Source organism: Bacillus rossius, chromosome 14, assembly GCF_032445375.1.
Source record: "Bacillus rossius redtenbacheri isolate Brsri chromosome 14, Brsri_v3, whole genome shotgun sequence".
NCBI classification, from domain to species: Eukaryota; Metazoa; Arthropoda; class Insecta; order Phasmatodea; family Bacillidae; genus Bacillus; species Bacillus rossius.
Genome location: NC_086341.1, coordinates 36923179 through 36939466, shown reverse-complemented (window position 1 = coordinate 36939466; position 16288 = coordinate 36923179). Strand labels below are relative to the sequence as shown.

The window sequence follows — 16288 nt, the reverse complement described above, 5'->3', positions numbered from 1 at the left end:
CGAATCTCTGAGTACATTTGCTTATTTTTTATAGAAAAAAATGCACAGATTGATTGTTTTATCATGAATAACCAGGAGCACACTAAAAAAACCAAAAACATTCTCGCCAATAATAACCAACAGCACACAAACAATAGAAAAAAACGATGTGTCAGTTATAACATGCAGCATGCGAAGAAAATCACCAAAATATTGTCAAGAATAACCATCAGTACATGTAGAATACTAATAAAAATTAATATGAAAAATGCTGAAGTGCACGGAGAAAATTATCAAATTCTTGTCAGGTAAAAAAAGCAGAAGCAAATGAAAAAAAACTCAACAAAATTATAACACAGTAAAGTTGGAGCACCCGTAGAAATCTATCGAAATTTCATGTGAAAAAATAGGAGCACTCAGAGAAAACTATCAGTGAGAAGATTAAAAACATCATAAATTATCAATTTTTTTTAAAAGTTCAAATAAAATCCTGCCAGATCTCTTTGCTTAAGCAACATGGGAGTTCTTGCACAAGTCAGCTTGTGAACTCTTTGCTTAAACGACATGAGAGTTCTAGCACAAGTCAGCTTGTGAACTCTTTGCTTAAGCAACATGAGAGTTCTGGCACAAGTCAGCTTGTGAACTCTTTGCTTAAGCGACATGAGAGTTCTGGCACAAGTCAGCTTGTGAACTCTTCGCTTAAGCAACATGAGAGTTCTGGCAGGATTTTATTTGAACTTTTTTAAAAAAATTGATAATTTATGATGTTTTTAATCTTCTCACTGATAGTTTTCTCTGAGTGCTCCTATTTTTTCACATGAAATTTCGATAGATTTCTACGGGTGCTCCAACTTTACTGTGTTATAATTTTGTTGAGTTTTTTTTCATTTGCTTCTGCTTTTTTTACCTGACAAGAATTTGATAATTTTCTCCGTGCACTTCAGCATTTTTCATATTAATTTTTATTAGTATTCTACATGTACTGATGGTTATTCTTGACAATATTTTGGTGATTTTCTTCGCATGCTGCATGTTATAACTGACACATCGTTTTTTTCTATTGTTTGTGTGCTGTTGGTTATTATTGGCGAGAATGTTTTTGGTTTTTTTAGTGTGCTCCTGGTTATTCATGATAAAACAATCAATCTGTGCATTTTTTTCTATAAAAAATAAGCAAATGTACTCAGAGATTCGTTTAATTTGTGAATTCATGTTAGCAAATAAACTTTAATCAGACGGAGATTATACTACAAAATGTTATTACTTGCTTGATTACTATACATCCAAATATATGAGAAACATCAACTTTCAAGATGGTTTCCCCCTCCCCTTGCATTACAGCGAAGCCCCTCTTTTTTTCGATCGTGAGTGAGCATTCCACATCCCACAAAGAAACTGTTTTGCATTTTTTACATTACAACTAATAATGAATGTTACAATATATTTTTTCCTGATGTACACGAGAGTTTAAAATTGATAAATAGTGATTTAAGCAAATGTTTGTGTTCTCTCATTTATTAAATTGAGAAAAATATGTAATCGAAGGAATGTTAAGTATTTTGTTTGTAAATGATTTTTAGTCGTTTTTTTGTTAATATATTTACTTTGTCTCTCCCTAGATCATCTAAGCTTGTCAAGGTGATATTGGTACAGCTTCATCGCTGGAAATGAAATATATACTATTTTATGTGTTAAATCTTTTATCTCTGTCAAGGAGGCGGCACGAGTCTAAGAACGAAGTGTGTGCCTTTTTTGTTTCTCTTCATGTTATGTATCACTTTGTTCCATAATGAAGGAATGAATGATCCTTTCTTTCTAAATCTGGCATTCTGTGATAGCATTCGCAGAATTGTGACTGAAAGTGCTGTCAGTTGCGTGGCGATTTTCGTGAAATATGCAGTGTTTTATATTATTGAAATGTATTGAAATGTATTATTTTAATGTGTTTCGCTGTCCTATGTTTACTGTTTCAGGAGGTCCACATAGTCAGAGGTGAATCTGCATTAGTGAAGCTAGGTAATTGCAATGCTTGCTAACGCTTCTAGTGCAGTTTCGTCTCTAAGCGCATGGGCTTGGACTGGCGTGCAGTCATCTCGTAGTGCATATCTTAAGTATGTGATTTGTGTGGTATCCAGACATCAGACCTATGGTTTGGGAAAAATGAAGATAATTACGTAATGAAATGTTCTCGCATGCAAGGACTTGCACATGATATTTCATCTCTAAAATTAACTTTGAAAATGTTTTAATATTTAGCTCCTTTTCATAAACAGATGTAAGTCTTGAGTGGTTTTTAAAATATCGTACTTCCTTCTGAAGCCATGCAGGGTGTAAGTATGTATGTATGTACGTGTGTGTAAATAACTAAGTGTCTGTATTTCATGTGCAATTTTTTCATAAACAAATTAGCATCTTTAGCAGTTATTTTAATCAATATTTCTAACCTGAAGCTGCGCACTTCGTGTGTGCGGTCTCCTGCCATGTAAATAATGCCTTGTGTAATAACAATTTTTTTAGGGGTGTAGGGTGTATGTTTGCTTAGTTAAACAGTTGTTGTTTTTTGATGGATAAAAGTTTTAATTCTGAGTCGTTGAAGGTAACAAGGGCGTTCCAGAGGAAATCCGTCAGCCCAATCATAGTAAAAGACTCAAGTGTTTTCCGCTCGTTTTGCAGTATGGTTTCTGGTACCATCCAATCTACACAAAATTTAAATATTATGTGTTTTAATATGTTGCCTTTGTAAATAAAAGTACATTATGTGGGCAAGTATGTATTTCATCTCAGTGCACGCATGCGCACGCATGTGTGTGTAAGTGTGTGCATGTGTGTGTGTGTGTGTGGTAGGATGGTTAAGTCTAACATGTAAATAAAACCTGTATGAGATAATATAATTTTTAATTTCTAGATGCAGTAACAGCATCCTAGGATGAAATTTCTACCGTAAGGTTTAAGGGAAGTATATATTTTTTTGGTCTTACAGAATTTTAGCGTGATGGTGAAGCAGCATCATTGTAAAAGGGGAAGAGAGGGAGATGTTTTATTTGACCAATGAAAAGAGAGCTTAAGGAAAGTCTCCTTAAATGGTTGTGAAAAGGGTTTGTTCCTGGAACATCAGCAAAATGTGTCATTCTGTGGATGTTCAACTGATTGTTCGCAATGAAATGCTAAAAAATTTTAAACGAATGTTGGTCATAATAAATGTAGAATAAATTTTTAATGTTTTAGTTTTGTAATGTGTTCTTACTTTTAAAAAATGTATTAAACATACCCGATTTTTTTTATTTCCTTGCATTACTAGTATTATCATTTAGCTACCTGTCTACCCGAGTGTCAGCTTGGCGCCACGAAGTCGGTGACTAACGGGCCTGTTGTAGCATGCGCGTCATGACTGCAGCTCGAGTGCTTCGTGATGATTCTTTGACGAGCTGTTTGTGGCAGGCTCAGACATTCATGAGCGCCTCATGGCGCCACAAAGTCGCGGACTAATGTACCTGTTGTGACATGCACGGTCAAGTCTATTGTTTGGGTCCCCTCGGCACTGCGAGACGACATTCCTGAGTGATGAGTCACGATGCAGGCAGTGCCTCGCGCCCTAATCTCTAATCACCTAGGTAATTAGTGGTTTTACCCGAGAGAGGTTTCCTCTGTTTGGCTGTCAGGTTACATTTCTACCCCCACCCCTCACAGACCTGCTACGACATGCACATAAGTGATGCTGGGTTTTTCCGAAGACAATGGTACTTCCATGTACTACATTCCTATTGGCGGATACAACAGAAATACTCTGTTCCTAATGGTTTTTCCAAGAACAGGCAGGTCCGAGGCTATAAAAGGCCAGGATTAGCTGTCGGAGCTTCATTGTGTTATTGGAGTTTGAGTGAGCTAGTTCGTGTGTGAGTTTCGCTGCTACCATGATTCCTACCGCCAACGATACATCATCTTCTGCAGCTCCACTTCATCGTTTTCTGAGGTATGCTACATGTTTCGTTAATATTTTTATGTTTCTCAGCTTTTTCGTAGGTTATCTGCTAGCTAGTTTTTTCTCTGTACACTTATGTGTGGGTAACCAGTAATTGTTTAGCTTAAACTTTTAACAGTAAGTACTTTAAATATTCTAGCATTTTTGAGTTTTGCATTAGTGTAGTTTTGAGGTTATGTAATCAATCATTTTGAGTTAACATTGAATACTTTTTCAGCTTTAACTTTTATCAGTACTTTAAATATTCTACCATTTTTAGGATTGTACATGAAGGAGTAGCTTTGAGGTTATGTTTGCAACCTTTTTATTTAGTAACATTGCTAGCAGTTTAGGTTAGTAAGCTTGAGGGCTAGAGTTTTGAGGATATGTTTGCAACTTTTTTTATTTAGTCACATTGCTAGCAGTTTAGGTTAGTAAGCTTGAGGACTAGAGTTTTGAGGGTATGTTTGCAATTTTTTTTATTTAGTAACATTGCTAGCAGTTTAGGTTAGTAAGCTTGAGGGCTAGAGTTTTGAGGTTATGTTTGTTTTCATGTAACATCTAGCTACATTGTATTCTTAATTATTTTGTTGCAGTTCTCCGTACGTCGAGCTTCCTTCGCGTGTTCCGTACGTTGAGACCGGACTACCGATTGTCGAGATGACATCTACCGTTCAGAAATGTCGTTTCTGCTCTGCCTCCTTCACGGCATCTAAGAATTGCTACCGACACGAGCGACAGTGTGCCGAGAACCTGCATCGTGACTACCAGCAGTGCCACCTATGTGGCAAGACTGTCGCTCGCAGTGACAAGATGCAGCAGCACCTTGCATCATGTACCGGTGCTATCACCACGACATCAAGCATGCGGTGCAGTTTCTGCTATAAGGCCTTCAAGAACTCCAGCCATGCCAGACGACATGAGAAGTCTGCTTGTGGACTAAACCCAAACCGCATAGTGCATTCCTGCGAGAACTGTGCTAAGGAGTTCGCCAGGGCTGACAAATTGAAAGCCCACATTAAGGTATGCAAGAGGCCTGCTCCACCTCCGACCAAAAAGCAGAGGATGGCAGTAGTTAAGCCTGCAGTTATGTCCAAGCCAGGTCGTACAAAGGTGGTGACCGGCATGGGTCTGGCCAATACCCACGGCTTCATCACCGCCGAAGTAGGTTTCAAGGGCAACTTGAAAACATACGTGGCAGAAAACACAACAAGTACTGCCAAGGACATATGCGCATATCTCAACTCCATCAAGGCAAAAATAATAAGCCAGCTCATGGAGGAGATTGAAGAGAATGGACCGCTGAAATTTAACATAATGCTGGAGTGTGACTACGAGAAACCTGTGGATGCCAGCGAAGACAAGAGGGCCTTCAAAACCATGAATGCCCCCCTCTACGCAGTTCACGAGGTGGAGGAAGCAGTTGCCGAGTCCATCTCCAAGATCTGCAAGGAGGAGGAAGATTACATGGGTAAGGGGTCCGGATGGACTTTATCGGCCGTTAAGAGACTACAGTTGAGAATCAACAAGCTTGATCCACTCCGTGCCAGCTCCTACATCGACCTACCTACTTCCATCGAAACAAAACATGCAGTGATCAATCCACAAAACCTGGATGATCACATGTGCTTCAAGTGGGCGATCCTGGTAAAGTATGTGGAAGGGCGGAATCCTGAACGTGTCAACCAGCGGTACCATGACTTGAAAGAGAAATTCAACTTCACGAACATCGAGTTTCCTACTCCAATCAAGCAAATACCGCTGTTTGAAAAACAGAACCCCGGAGTCTCTATCAACATCTACAGTATCGACGAAAATCTGAATGTTGTTCCTGCACGAGTCGCTCCTGAAGAGAAAGAACATCATTTCGATCTACTGCTCTTGGTCAATGACGATTCGTCCCATTTCACATACATTAAAAAATTTTCTGCCCTGGTTCGGTCCCAACTCACTACACACACTGAGGCTATTTATGTTTGCAAAAGATGCTTCAAGCATTATGATGATCAGGATAGGGTTAGTGGGCTCACTGGTCTTCAGTGTTTGGAAAAACACAGTGTGCTCTGCAAACAGCATGCTGCTGTTAGGATTGAGATGCCACAGCTTGATGAAAATGGCCAGCCACCTGTTCTGAAGTTCAAAAACTTCCATCACAGTGATAAGATGCCCATCGTGGTATATTGCGACTTTGAAGCTATTCTGGAGAAAATCCATACGTGTCACCCGAATCCTGATGAGCCATACACGCTGCAGTACCAAAAGCATAAAGCATACAGCTACTGCATTTATGTGAAAGCAGATAACTCCGTCATTCCAGCACACCTCACTTCTTCACTTCCTTCACAGCCTGAAGTGTATCGTGGTTGTGACGCAGAAGACAAATTCATATCCCGCATTGTGGAGATTGGACATGACGTACAGAAAATATTTTCTACGTCTGTTCCTATGACTCCGCTCACACATTCGCAGAACACTGCTTTTCTGCAAGCAAGGTGTTGTTGCTACTGTAAAGGAAAGTTCGGAGGGGTCGCAAAGAAAGTTCGTGATCATAATCACTTCACCGGTGAATTTATTGGACCTGCATGTAATGACTGCAACCTTCTCAGGCGCAGACCGAAAAAGATGATTGTGTTCTTCCACAACCTGGCGTACGATCAGAACTTCATTATCAGGAAGTTGGGGTACGACACTAAAGACATCTTCATCATTCCTAATTCGGAAGAGAAGCTGATAACTTTTTCCAAAAAGTTACATGATAAGTTCAGCATTCAGTTTGTTGATACGTTCCGTTTCATGAGTCGGGGTCTTGCTTCGCTCGCTGAGTTCTTGCCTGCAGACAAGTTTGTCAGTACTGCTGAGTTTTTCGCTCCTGATGACTTGGAGTTGGTTACTCGCAAGGGAGTCTTCCCCTACGACTTCGTTGATTCTTTTGCTCGACTAGACGATACGAGTCTTCCACCTATCGATGATTTCTTTAATATTCTGACTGATTCTGGGATTTCAGAGACGGAGTATGCTCATGCAGTGAAAGTCTGGGACAAGTTTCAGTGTGCTACTTTGGGGGAGTACGCTGACTTGTACCTGAAGACGGATGTTCTGATTTTGGCGGATGTATTTGAGATTTTTCGCAGTCTTTGCTTGGAAACATATAGTTTAGATCCATCTCACTACATTTCTTGTCCTGGGTTCGCTTTCGACGCGATGCTTCGAACCACAGGTGTACAGCTAGAGCTACTCACAGATTACGACATGTATATGTTTGTGGAGGCTGGTATTCGTGGTGGTGTAGCTCAAAGCATTAAACGTCATTGCGTAGCCAATAACGCATACGTACCAGAAACACACGATGCTTCCAAGCCATCCACATTCCTGGAGTACATTGATGCAAACAACTTGTACGGGTGGGCGATGTCTCTGCCGCTCCCCATTCGTCATTTCCAATGGACAGACACATCAATTGATATCATGTCTATTCCGGAAAATTCACCCACAGGCTACATTATCGAGTGTGATGTGGAGTACCCTCTCGAACTCCACGAAAGTCACAAAGACCTTCCGTTTCTCCCCGTGAATCAGTGTCCGCCCGGCTCAAAGCACTCAAAGCTGATGACAACGCTGGAAAATAAAGAGCACTACATCGTTCACTACAAAAACCTACAGCAAGCAGTATCGCATGGTCTAAAAATCATAAGATTACATAAAGTTCTTCAGTTTGAGCAGTCGGCATGGTTGGAGCCTTATATTCGGCTGAACACCAACAAGCGCAAAGCAGCATCCAACGAGTTCGAGAAGGAGTTCTTCAAGCTCGCTGTGAACTCTACATTTGGTAAACTGATGGAAAACAAGAGGCGTAGGCTCAAAATGGAGTTGGTGTGCTCTGAGAAGAGATTTAAGAAGTTGGTGTGTCGTCCGTCCTTCAAGGACCGCACGATGTATGAGCCAAACTTGTCTCTTGTCCACCTGAACCATGAGACCATAATTTTCGACAAGCCGATTTATGCCGGACTCGCAGTACTTGATCTATCAAAAACACTCATGTACGACTTCCACTATAATACTATGAAACCAAAATATCAGGAAAATATTCATCTGTTATATATGGATACAGACAGCTTTGTGTATGAGATTCAAACACAGGACTTCTACCATGATCTAAGAGCCGACCCTAAGTTCATGTCTGAATTCGACACCAGCTGCTACCCTCCTGACCACCCATGCTTCTCCCCCATCAACAAGAAAGTTGTTGGCAAATTCAAAGATGAATGTGGGGGAGAAGTAATGAGCGAGTTTGTCAGTCTGCGGGCCAAACTCTATGCATACATGTGCGGTGGCAAGGTTGAGAAGAAGGCTAAGGGCATCCAGCGTTGTGTGGTCAAAAACCACATCACATTCGGTGATTACCTGGATGCCCTGCAAGACCACCGCACAAGGAGGGCAGGTGTTAGAGCCATACGGTCGAGAAAGCATGTGCTGTATAGCGAATACAGCAATAAGCTAGCCATAACGTGGGAGGATGACAAACGTTTAATCTGTGAAGACGGCATCCGCACGGTCCCCCACGGCTATATCGGAGGTGACGAGTAATTTTTTTTTCTGTAAATAGTTTTTGTTGTAAATAGTTTGGTAGTTTGGTTTCTGTTTCCATTCGTCGTATAGTTTCCATTTTTTGTTTTATGGTTTTCATTTTGTTGTATAGTTTCCATTTTTGGTGTATAGTTTCCATTTTTGGTGTATAGTTTCTGTTTTGTTTTGTTTAATAGTTTCCATTGTTGTCGTATAGTTTCCGTTTTTTGTTTTATAGTTTCCATTTTCGTTGTATAGTTTCCATTTTTGCTATATGGTTTCATTTTTTGTTGTATAGATTCGTTTGATGCGTATGTATTTTTCTTTATTCCAGAATTTGTTTTGTAGCGTTCGAGGTTATTTAAATAAATATGATAATACCTACATACTGCTTATTATTTTAAATATAGAACCTTTATTTGGCACACTCTGGTAGCAACACTAGGAACTAAAGATGGCTACGGTGGCGTCATCTGGTATCGATTATATTAACTAAAATATGGCGACGGTGGCGCCATCTACCAACCAACTTGAGAACCAAGATGGCGGCACCTCTGGCAACTAATTTTTTGAATTTAGCGCCATCGTACGTAGCATATATAGATTATTTATTCCACCATATCCCAATTGGTCTCGTGGTCTAGTGGTCAAGGTGTCCGCCTCGTAACCACGACATCCTGGACGTTTTCACGTCCCATGGATCGAATCCCAGCCTCGGCACTGAAATTATTTTAGTTAAAGAAAAAAAATAAAATAATCCCTGCTGCTATCTGGTGGCGACCAACAGAACTATATGACGTCGCAAGATGGCTGCCTCCAGCAGACGAAAACAAGATGGCGGCCACCAGCAGACGAAACAAGATGGCGGCTGATGATTACATCGAATTTTGAACAGTTGAAGTTCGAAAAAAAAATTCGAAACCAAGATGGCGGCCGTGACGAAATGTGCAACGGTGACGTCACGATTCGAAGTTGGTGGAAATTTCTAGAAATACAAAATGGCGGATGGATTAGCATGGATTAGCATATGGATTAGCATGGATTAACATATGGATTAGTATGGATTAGCATACAGATTAGCATAGATTAGCATACAGATTGGCATAGATTGGCATAGATTAGCATAGATTAGCATAGATTGACAAGGTCAAGGTCAAGGTCAAAGGTCATGATGACGTCATCCAAGATGGCCGCCGATGACGTCATCCAAGATGGCGGGCTCCTGGCTCCTGCGCCTGTGCTTGAACCCCCCATTTCCAACTACTGTAACGGGACATTTTTTCGTGCGTACATGCCTGATGAACGTAACGGGACACTTTTTCGTGCGTGTATGGCCGGCGGAAGTGACGTAATCCAACATGGCTGATGAAGCGAAGCCTTAAGATGACTGCCGCGGATCCCCGATCCCCCACCACCCACCGGTGCCCCCATACGAACCAAATACATCTACTGTCAACTTTAATCTCAAAAGATTTTATTCATTTCGGCTTAGAATTTCCCAGTGTTTATTCATGTTTATTAAGTTCATAAGCTGGTGATTCTTGACTGAAAAAAAAAATTCAAGTATAGCGAACATAATATTTAAGTTGCAATGTTGTCTTCCGATTTTGCACACTGACGAAATTTAAATCGACAAAAATTTTTTTTAGGCTGAATTTTCTTACAGTACAACGAAGATGTGCATGCGACATTAATGCATATTGAGGATGTACGTAAAACACTTCAATAATATCGTCAAGCCTCCTGCCAATGAAGGAGCTGAGGAACGAAAAGATGGCTGGATGGAAAATAATAATGATAAAAAAAATGATTCGACGGGGGCCAATCCACGCCGTCTACATCAAACAAAGCGAGCGGAAAATTTAAAATAAAAGAACATCGGGGCATTACTTCCCCCGTTCTTCAGCCACGAACATCCTGGAACGCGAGTGGAAGTCTTATTCGATGCATGCAGCTTGAAATAAGTTTCCCCACTCCCTTCCTTCCTTTCTTAGTCTCTCTCTCTCTCTCTCTCTCTCTCTCTCTCTCTCTCTCTCTCTCTCGAGGAATACACACGGGCGGGAAGATGCGAAGAAGTTTTTTTTTGTGTGAGGGGGGAGTTGGGGAAATTTTGTGAGTCGGGTAAGAAATGACGGCGTTTTGTATCTCGAGAAGGGAACTCACTTCCATTTTTGGTGAGGGTTTCTCCTCCCTTTTCCCCTCACCATGTCCCGACGGCCCGGCGCCATTATGCTTTGTGAGTTACCGTACGGCTTGCTGGAGAACTCTGCCCCCTCCGCCCTCTTAACTAACCATTCTCCCCCCACCCCTTTTCTTCTCCTTAACCCCCTGAAACCCCTCACCCTTGGACCGGACCGGAGACGAGTGTTGGCGCGCTCTTGGGACACCCCTCGGAAACTTCTCTTTGATCGCTTTCATTCTTTCTTCCTTCCGGGCACCTGTTCCGGAAGATATATTGCGCAACTCCCCCTCTTCTCTCCCTTCTTCGGTCCAACGGTCTTCCTTCCACACTCTGCTTCGCTACTGGCCTTTCTCCGCTGCTCCCCTCTCCAAAGAACATAAACCACTCATGTAAAACTCGCCGCGTCACCGGCAAACTCAACACACGTCCATCTTTAGCTTTTTGAGATTTTCTCCTCAAGGGGGATCCATCCCAGCTGTATTTTTGCAATCATTTATATTAGGGAAGTATTTGTCAAAGACATTGGTACGAAAATGAATAAATTGGATGTGAATAATCTTTGTAATCTGCTGCTAAATTGATAAAACCGATCACTGTTTGGAATGGAACACACGCACATGAATAAAATATATGCAGTAGATCTAAAATATTTTGACATTAAGGTGAAAGACCTAAAGAGAATTTGTCGAAAGTCTTTTAAGGGTCCCGGTACTGGTTGTTTACTTTATATTTACTTTCCACTCGGTTAAACTTCCTTACGTTTTGAGTGGCTGAACTTTTACAAAATAATTTGCTGGCCTAGTCACAATTTTAACGTATTTGTGCAGTATGGATAAGATTTTTGTAATTGAATAGGCCTATATAACTGGAACATTTTAGGTTTATTTTTTTTTACTGGCTGCTATGTGATATGGTTTAATTTATTTAAGTAAAAATTATTTAATATTACCTGGCCTTTTAAAATCATCACAAGTTTTATCATTTTAAAAGACTAAATAAAATTGGTTCATTTTTTTCTGTAAGAATTTAAACCATACCAAGCAGTAACCAACCGAATTGCCTTTACACCCAAAATATTCAGTTTTTTATTCAATTTGTTTCTCCTCATCCATACTGTACAAAAATGTGAAATATTTAACATTACCAGCAAATTATGCAATAAAAAGTATTCAATATTTCATATTGTTGAAGTTCTGCCATTCGAAACGTCCACATGTTTTACAGCATTAAACATAAAAGTTAAATAATGGCCTGGAACGGGACATACGGCCTCAAATGACAGTCAGTCTAACTGAAGTTAATCTAACTAAAATAATGACAAGCCAAAGACTTAAAGTCGTTTTGCTGAAAGTTGTTTAACCTGCATTTTACCTAAAACCCGAAAATTCACGTCACTGAAAATATATCACAGTTCCAGCATTTATTAGTTGACCGACAGCCACTAGATTCGGTCATTTCGCTGAAAGTAATTTAATCTAAATGTCATTTGACCGAGAGTCACATAACTTAGTAGTTTTTCGACACATCAGACGTATTACTTTTAGTAGCCTATTCTGATTTTTGCACGATCTAGTTTATTACAGAGTATGCACTCCGTAGTTTAGAGGAACTTCTAACTTAGACTTTTAGAATTTTTTAATTTTTTTTAGCTGATTTTAACAAAATTAATCAAACTTTTGTACTGTCGCACAACTTCAATCGTCAGAATTGTTTAGCTATAAGCATTGGTTGTGTTAAGTTAACTGCCCTCACTTCCTAACCATATAATTATTTAGCTACGTTTGTCTGTAAGATACATGTTATATTTCATATTCTATTGCAAAATTTTGAAAAAAATTAATGCCTAAAGATGTTAAAAACAGTAATTTATAAATTATGTTTACTGCTCACTATGTGATTATTTAACTGTCTTTAATAACTGCTTACTAGTTGATAATTTCACTGTATTTAATAATGTATTATCATTATCCTTTCTAACTTATTGTATTGGTTTAATAAAATGATTGTTTAGAATGTCTAGCCTACAGTCCACAGGAATGTAAGTCACAAAACAAACAGTTCCAAAGTAGGATGTTAGGTTATGTTAGGTTTGGTCAGTGTAATAAATAATAGCTCTTTATTTTTTTTCCAGGAGGTTAGTTTAGGTTAAGTTATTGTAATAAACAATGAAAGGTTGGTAAGGTTTGCGTCATTTTAAATACTCTATGACCGTAAAATATATAAATCCTTGCAGTATAGTGTTTCTTTCACGCGCGATCGGGAAACTTCGGTGAACTTCGGAACTGTTCGGGCGTAGCTGTCATCCCTGTGAACTGTAAGTTTCTCGTTTAAAACTGTACTAATGAAAGTGTTCTGTGTTTGCAGCTCTCACGACTGAGCCACACTTTCTGGAGCCAATACCTAACGTGACGGTGGCTTTGGGAAGAGAAGCTTACTTGTCTTGTGTCGTGGATAACCTAGGAGACTACAAGGTTGGTTCCTTATTTAGCCACACGGATCATCTTTCCTTGTGTCTAGATCGTAGGGTTTTTAGGCCAGAGTTGCTTATGGCCCTGTTACACTGTCAAATTATCACTTCCAACACCTTCCAACATGTTTGTTTAACAAGTTGGATGACTTGAGTTTCCATTATATATATTTTATATTTAAGACAGATTATAAAATATGTTGGATGTTGGATGCAATCAGACAATCACCAATCATAATCGTTTATATCATACACGGAAACGACATCCGTTTTTGTCACAACGAATCTTCAAAATCGCAAATAACACATGGGCAATTAAAGAGGTCATAAATGAGAAATAACTAATATAATGTTAATATGAATTTCGTATGCGAAATAATTGTAAATTGCAAAAGAAAATTATGTTTCTATAACATTAAAAAAATTACTGAATATTTTATTTTTTACGAAACGAATATTATTGTTATTTAAATTTATACATGTTCAAAAAATTTTAAAATACACTAACAGAATAACAAGTTCAAAAATTTCTTCCATCGCTGTGAGGCATTTTTAAATTTCTAAATGGGATTGAAAATTAAACGTTTTGAGATAGCTCAGACTAAAATCAAACTTGATAGTGAGACACGACTTAAAACATAATTGAGGTTTTCTGTTCAAATGTATTTAATGGAGTTTATTGGAAGCCATTTCACGTCCAACACTATCCCTCCAACACAGTTGTCAAATACAGCTGGAGACAAACATTTGACAGTGTGAGAGGGTCTGTACTACTTCTTGGTGTCTGGGTTGATGCCACGACCATAATGTTCGTAGGTTTTCATGGCCATTGGCCCACAGTTGCAGCCAATCAGGAAGCACCGTGCCCTCAGGCGAGAGTATATACAGGCAGGATAACTTGTAAGAACCTCAGTAGGTAACTGCTGATGATGGCAACTGCAATGTCGACCGAAACGTCAGTAAAATATTCGCCAAGGACACGGCTACAACCCAGAAGCCAAGCTTCTTCTGATGCCTCGACCGTTTCGGCATGGCTCGTTGCAGCAAATATCAAATAGGCCTATAGATTCATCACAGACGAACTGAGCAGCATTTACTACACGACAATTGTTTATCCCTTTACGGACCAGTGCACAGTCCCTGTTAGGGGCAGAACTGATAACCATCGTGATCCCGTGGCAATGGGAAGTGGATACGCCATTCCATCGCGACCGGGGGTGTTAGTGGAAGAGCTACAATGAGAGGCTGAAGCAACCCATCCGGCATCGTTGCCACCCATTCCCCTTTAACCAATTCAACTGTGGTTGACTCTAAGGAGAAACCCATGCTTCTTACATCTCTGGGACCACTCAGAAAAACCAGAGAGCCCGTGAGTTATCAAATACAACATAAATCGCTCAGGTATAGCACAGCACTACAACATAATCTACTTTAACCAAAACTAACATTTTTTAAATATTTCCAAATACAGCGCCAGATTAATCAGACAAGCGGTTTTAATAACACTCAAAAACATCTACAGAGAAAAAGATTATTTTTTTAAGAATATTTGTAATTCTTTGTTTCACCAATGATCATAAACGGTCACCATCCAGTAACTAGCCACAGTCAAGCCTGCTTTTCATACCGAGCAGACTCATCCTGATTGGCAAAACCCTCCTTCAACGACGGCCAACCACAGCTATGACAACCAATTCATTTTCATGACAGAAGTTTTTGTAAAGAGGCTAGACTTAGTACGTCGTAAGGCAGCTCTGCCAGTACACGGTGTGTCCCAGATACCATTGAATGTTGCTAGGGGAGTAATTGACTGTTAAATTAAACCAGTTGTTCAGGATGGTCCACGACTGTAATTGATCGCCTTAATCTTACCTAACATCACCGGCTCATTCTCAGTCATGAGATCATCTTTGACACTTGCACCTTGCTGACCCTCACTATACACAGCCTGGGCCTATTGAGGTGCTAATTGGGGCAGATTTTATTTCCCTGTGTGCACACTAAGTCTCAAGACCAAGTTACCTGTATATATTAACACTGTATTTGGATGGTGCCGGTACTTCTGAAACGAAAATTGGAAGGATTAATAAAATAATTGATAATCGAAATCAATTCATGAAAAAAAAACTGTATGAGACATTCATAATATTAGTCCCGATCTCTTTATTTTGTAACGCGTGTACGTTTTACTCACGAAATATTCGAATTTCAATCATCATCGATTGAATTCCTGATTATCTCTGAGCGTTGTTAATGTTGAGGAGTATAATATACACTGCATTGACATCAATAGGTGTTTGATTCAAAAATCAATAGTAATATTTTAATAAATATTTTGAACATACTTATTTTAGACGAAGGCCAAATGTACTTATATATTACGAGAGAGTTTCAAGGCTGTTAGGTTTTAAGATTTCCGGATGCATTTTAATACAGATGAACATAGAGAAGGGGAATACGAAATTAAAAGAATAATTAAAAAATTCAACAAAATTTTGCTAACATCGTAAGAAACATGTAATTGACACCATTATACTTTTACCATAGAGAAATATGGCCACATAATGACATAACTATTGTAACTTTTTAACGATTTTAAGCAAAAATGATTAATAAAATGAAGTTAAATTTGTTTAAAAATAGTTTTTGAAAACCTATAGAAAGAAATGAAGCGTGTATTTGAATTCTCGCCCTGGCAAACAGTGAGATAGTTTATATGAAGAATATATTTTGTGCGAGGGCGAGAGAGAGCGAAAGAGAAAGAGAGAGGAATAGAATTTTTACAGTTCAAAAATCTATTAATCGAATTTTAAAACTCGATTAATCGAATTTCAAAACTCGATTGATCGAATTTTAAAACTCGATTAATCGAATTTCAAAACTCGATTGATCGAATTTCAAAACTCGATTAATCTAATTTTAAAACTCGACTGAGGCCGTCGCCAGGCCGGTTGATAATCTACGACGTCCCAGGCGCGTGTCTCTCCCCGAGCCAGGAAGTCCTCTCGAAAAGTCCAAACTCGCGCCGCGGCCCTAATGGACTCAAACTGCGCCGTTGCTCAGCGGAGCCCTGGGGTTCGTAATGGCTGTCTTCGAAGAAGTTTCCTCGCCGGCGGGAGGTAGAGGGGGCAACGGCTGG

The 16288-nt window shown here is 39.5% G+C and overlaps 1 protein-coding gene across 2 annotated transcripts in view; it reads left to right on the top strand.

Moving 5' to 3' along the window:
* Positions 1–16288, top strand: part of LOC134538985 (lachesin-like) — a 493186-nt gene that overhangs the window by 189723 nt on the left and 287175 nt on the right. For both annotated transcript variants that reach the window (XM_063380645.1, XM_063380644.1), the window contains exon 2: positions 13047–13153. In XM_063380645.1, the coding sequence (XP_063236715.1) occupies positions 13047–13153 (107 nt within the window). The remainder of the gene's footprint in view (positions 1–13046; positions 13154–16288) is intronic.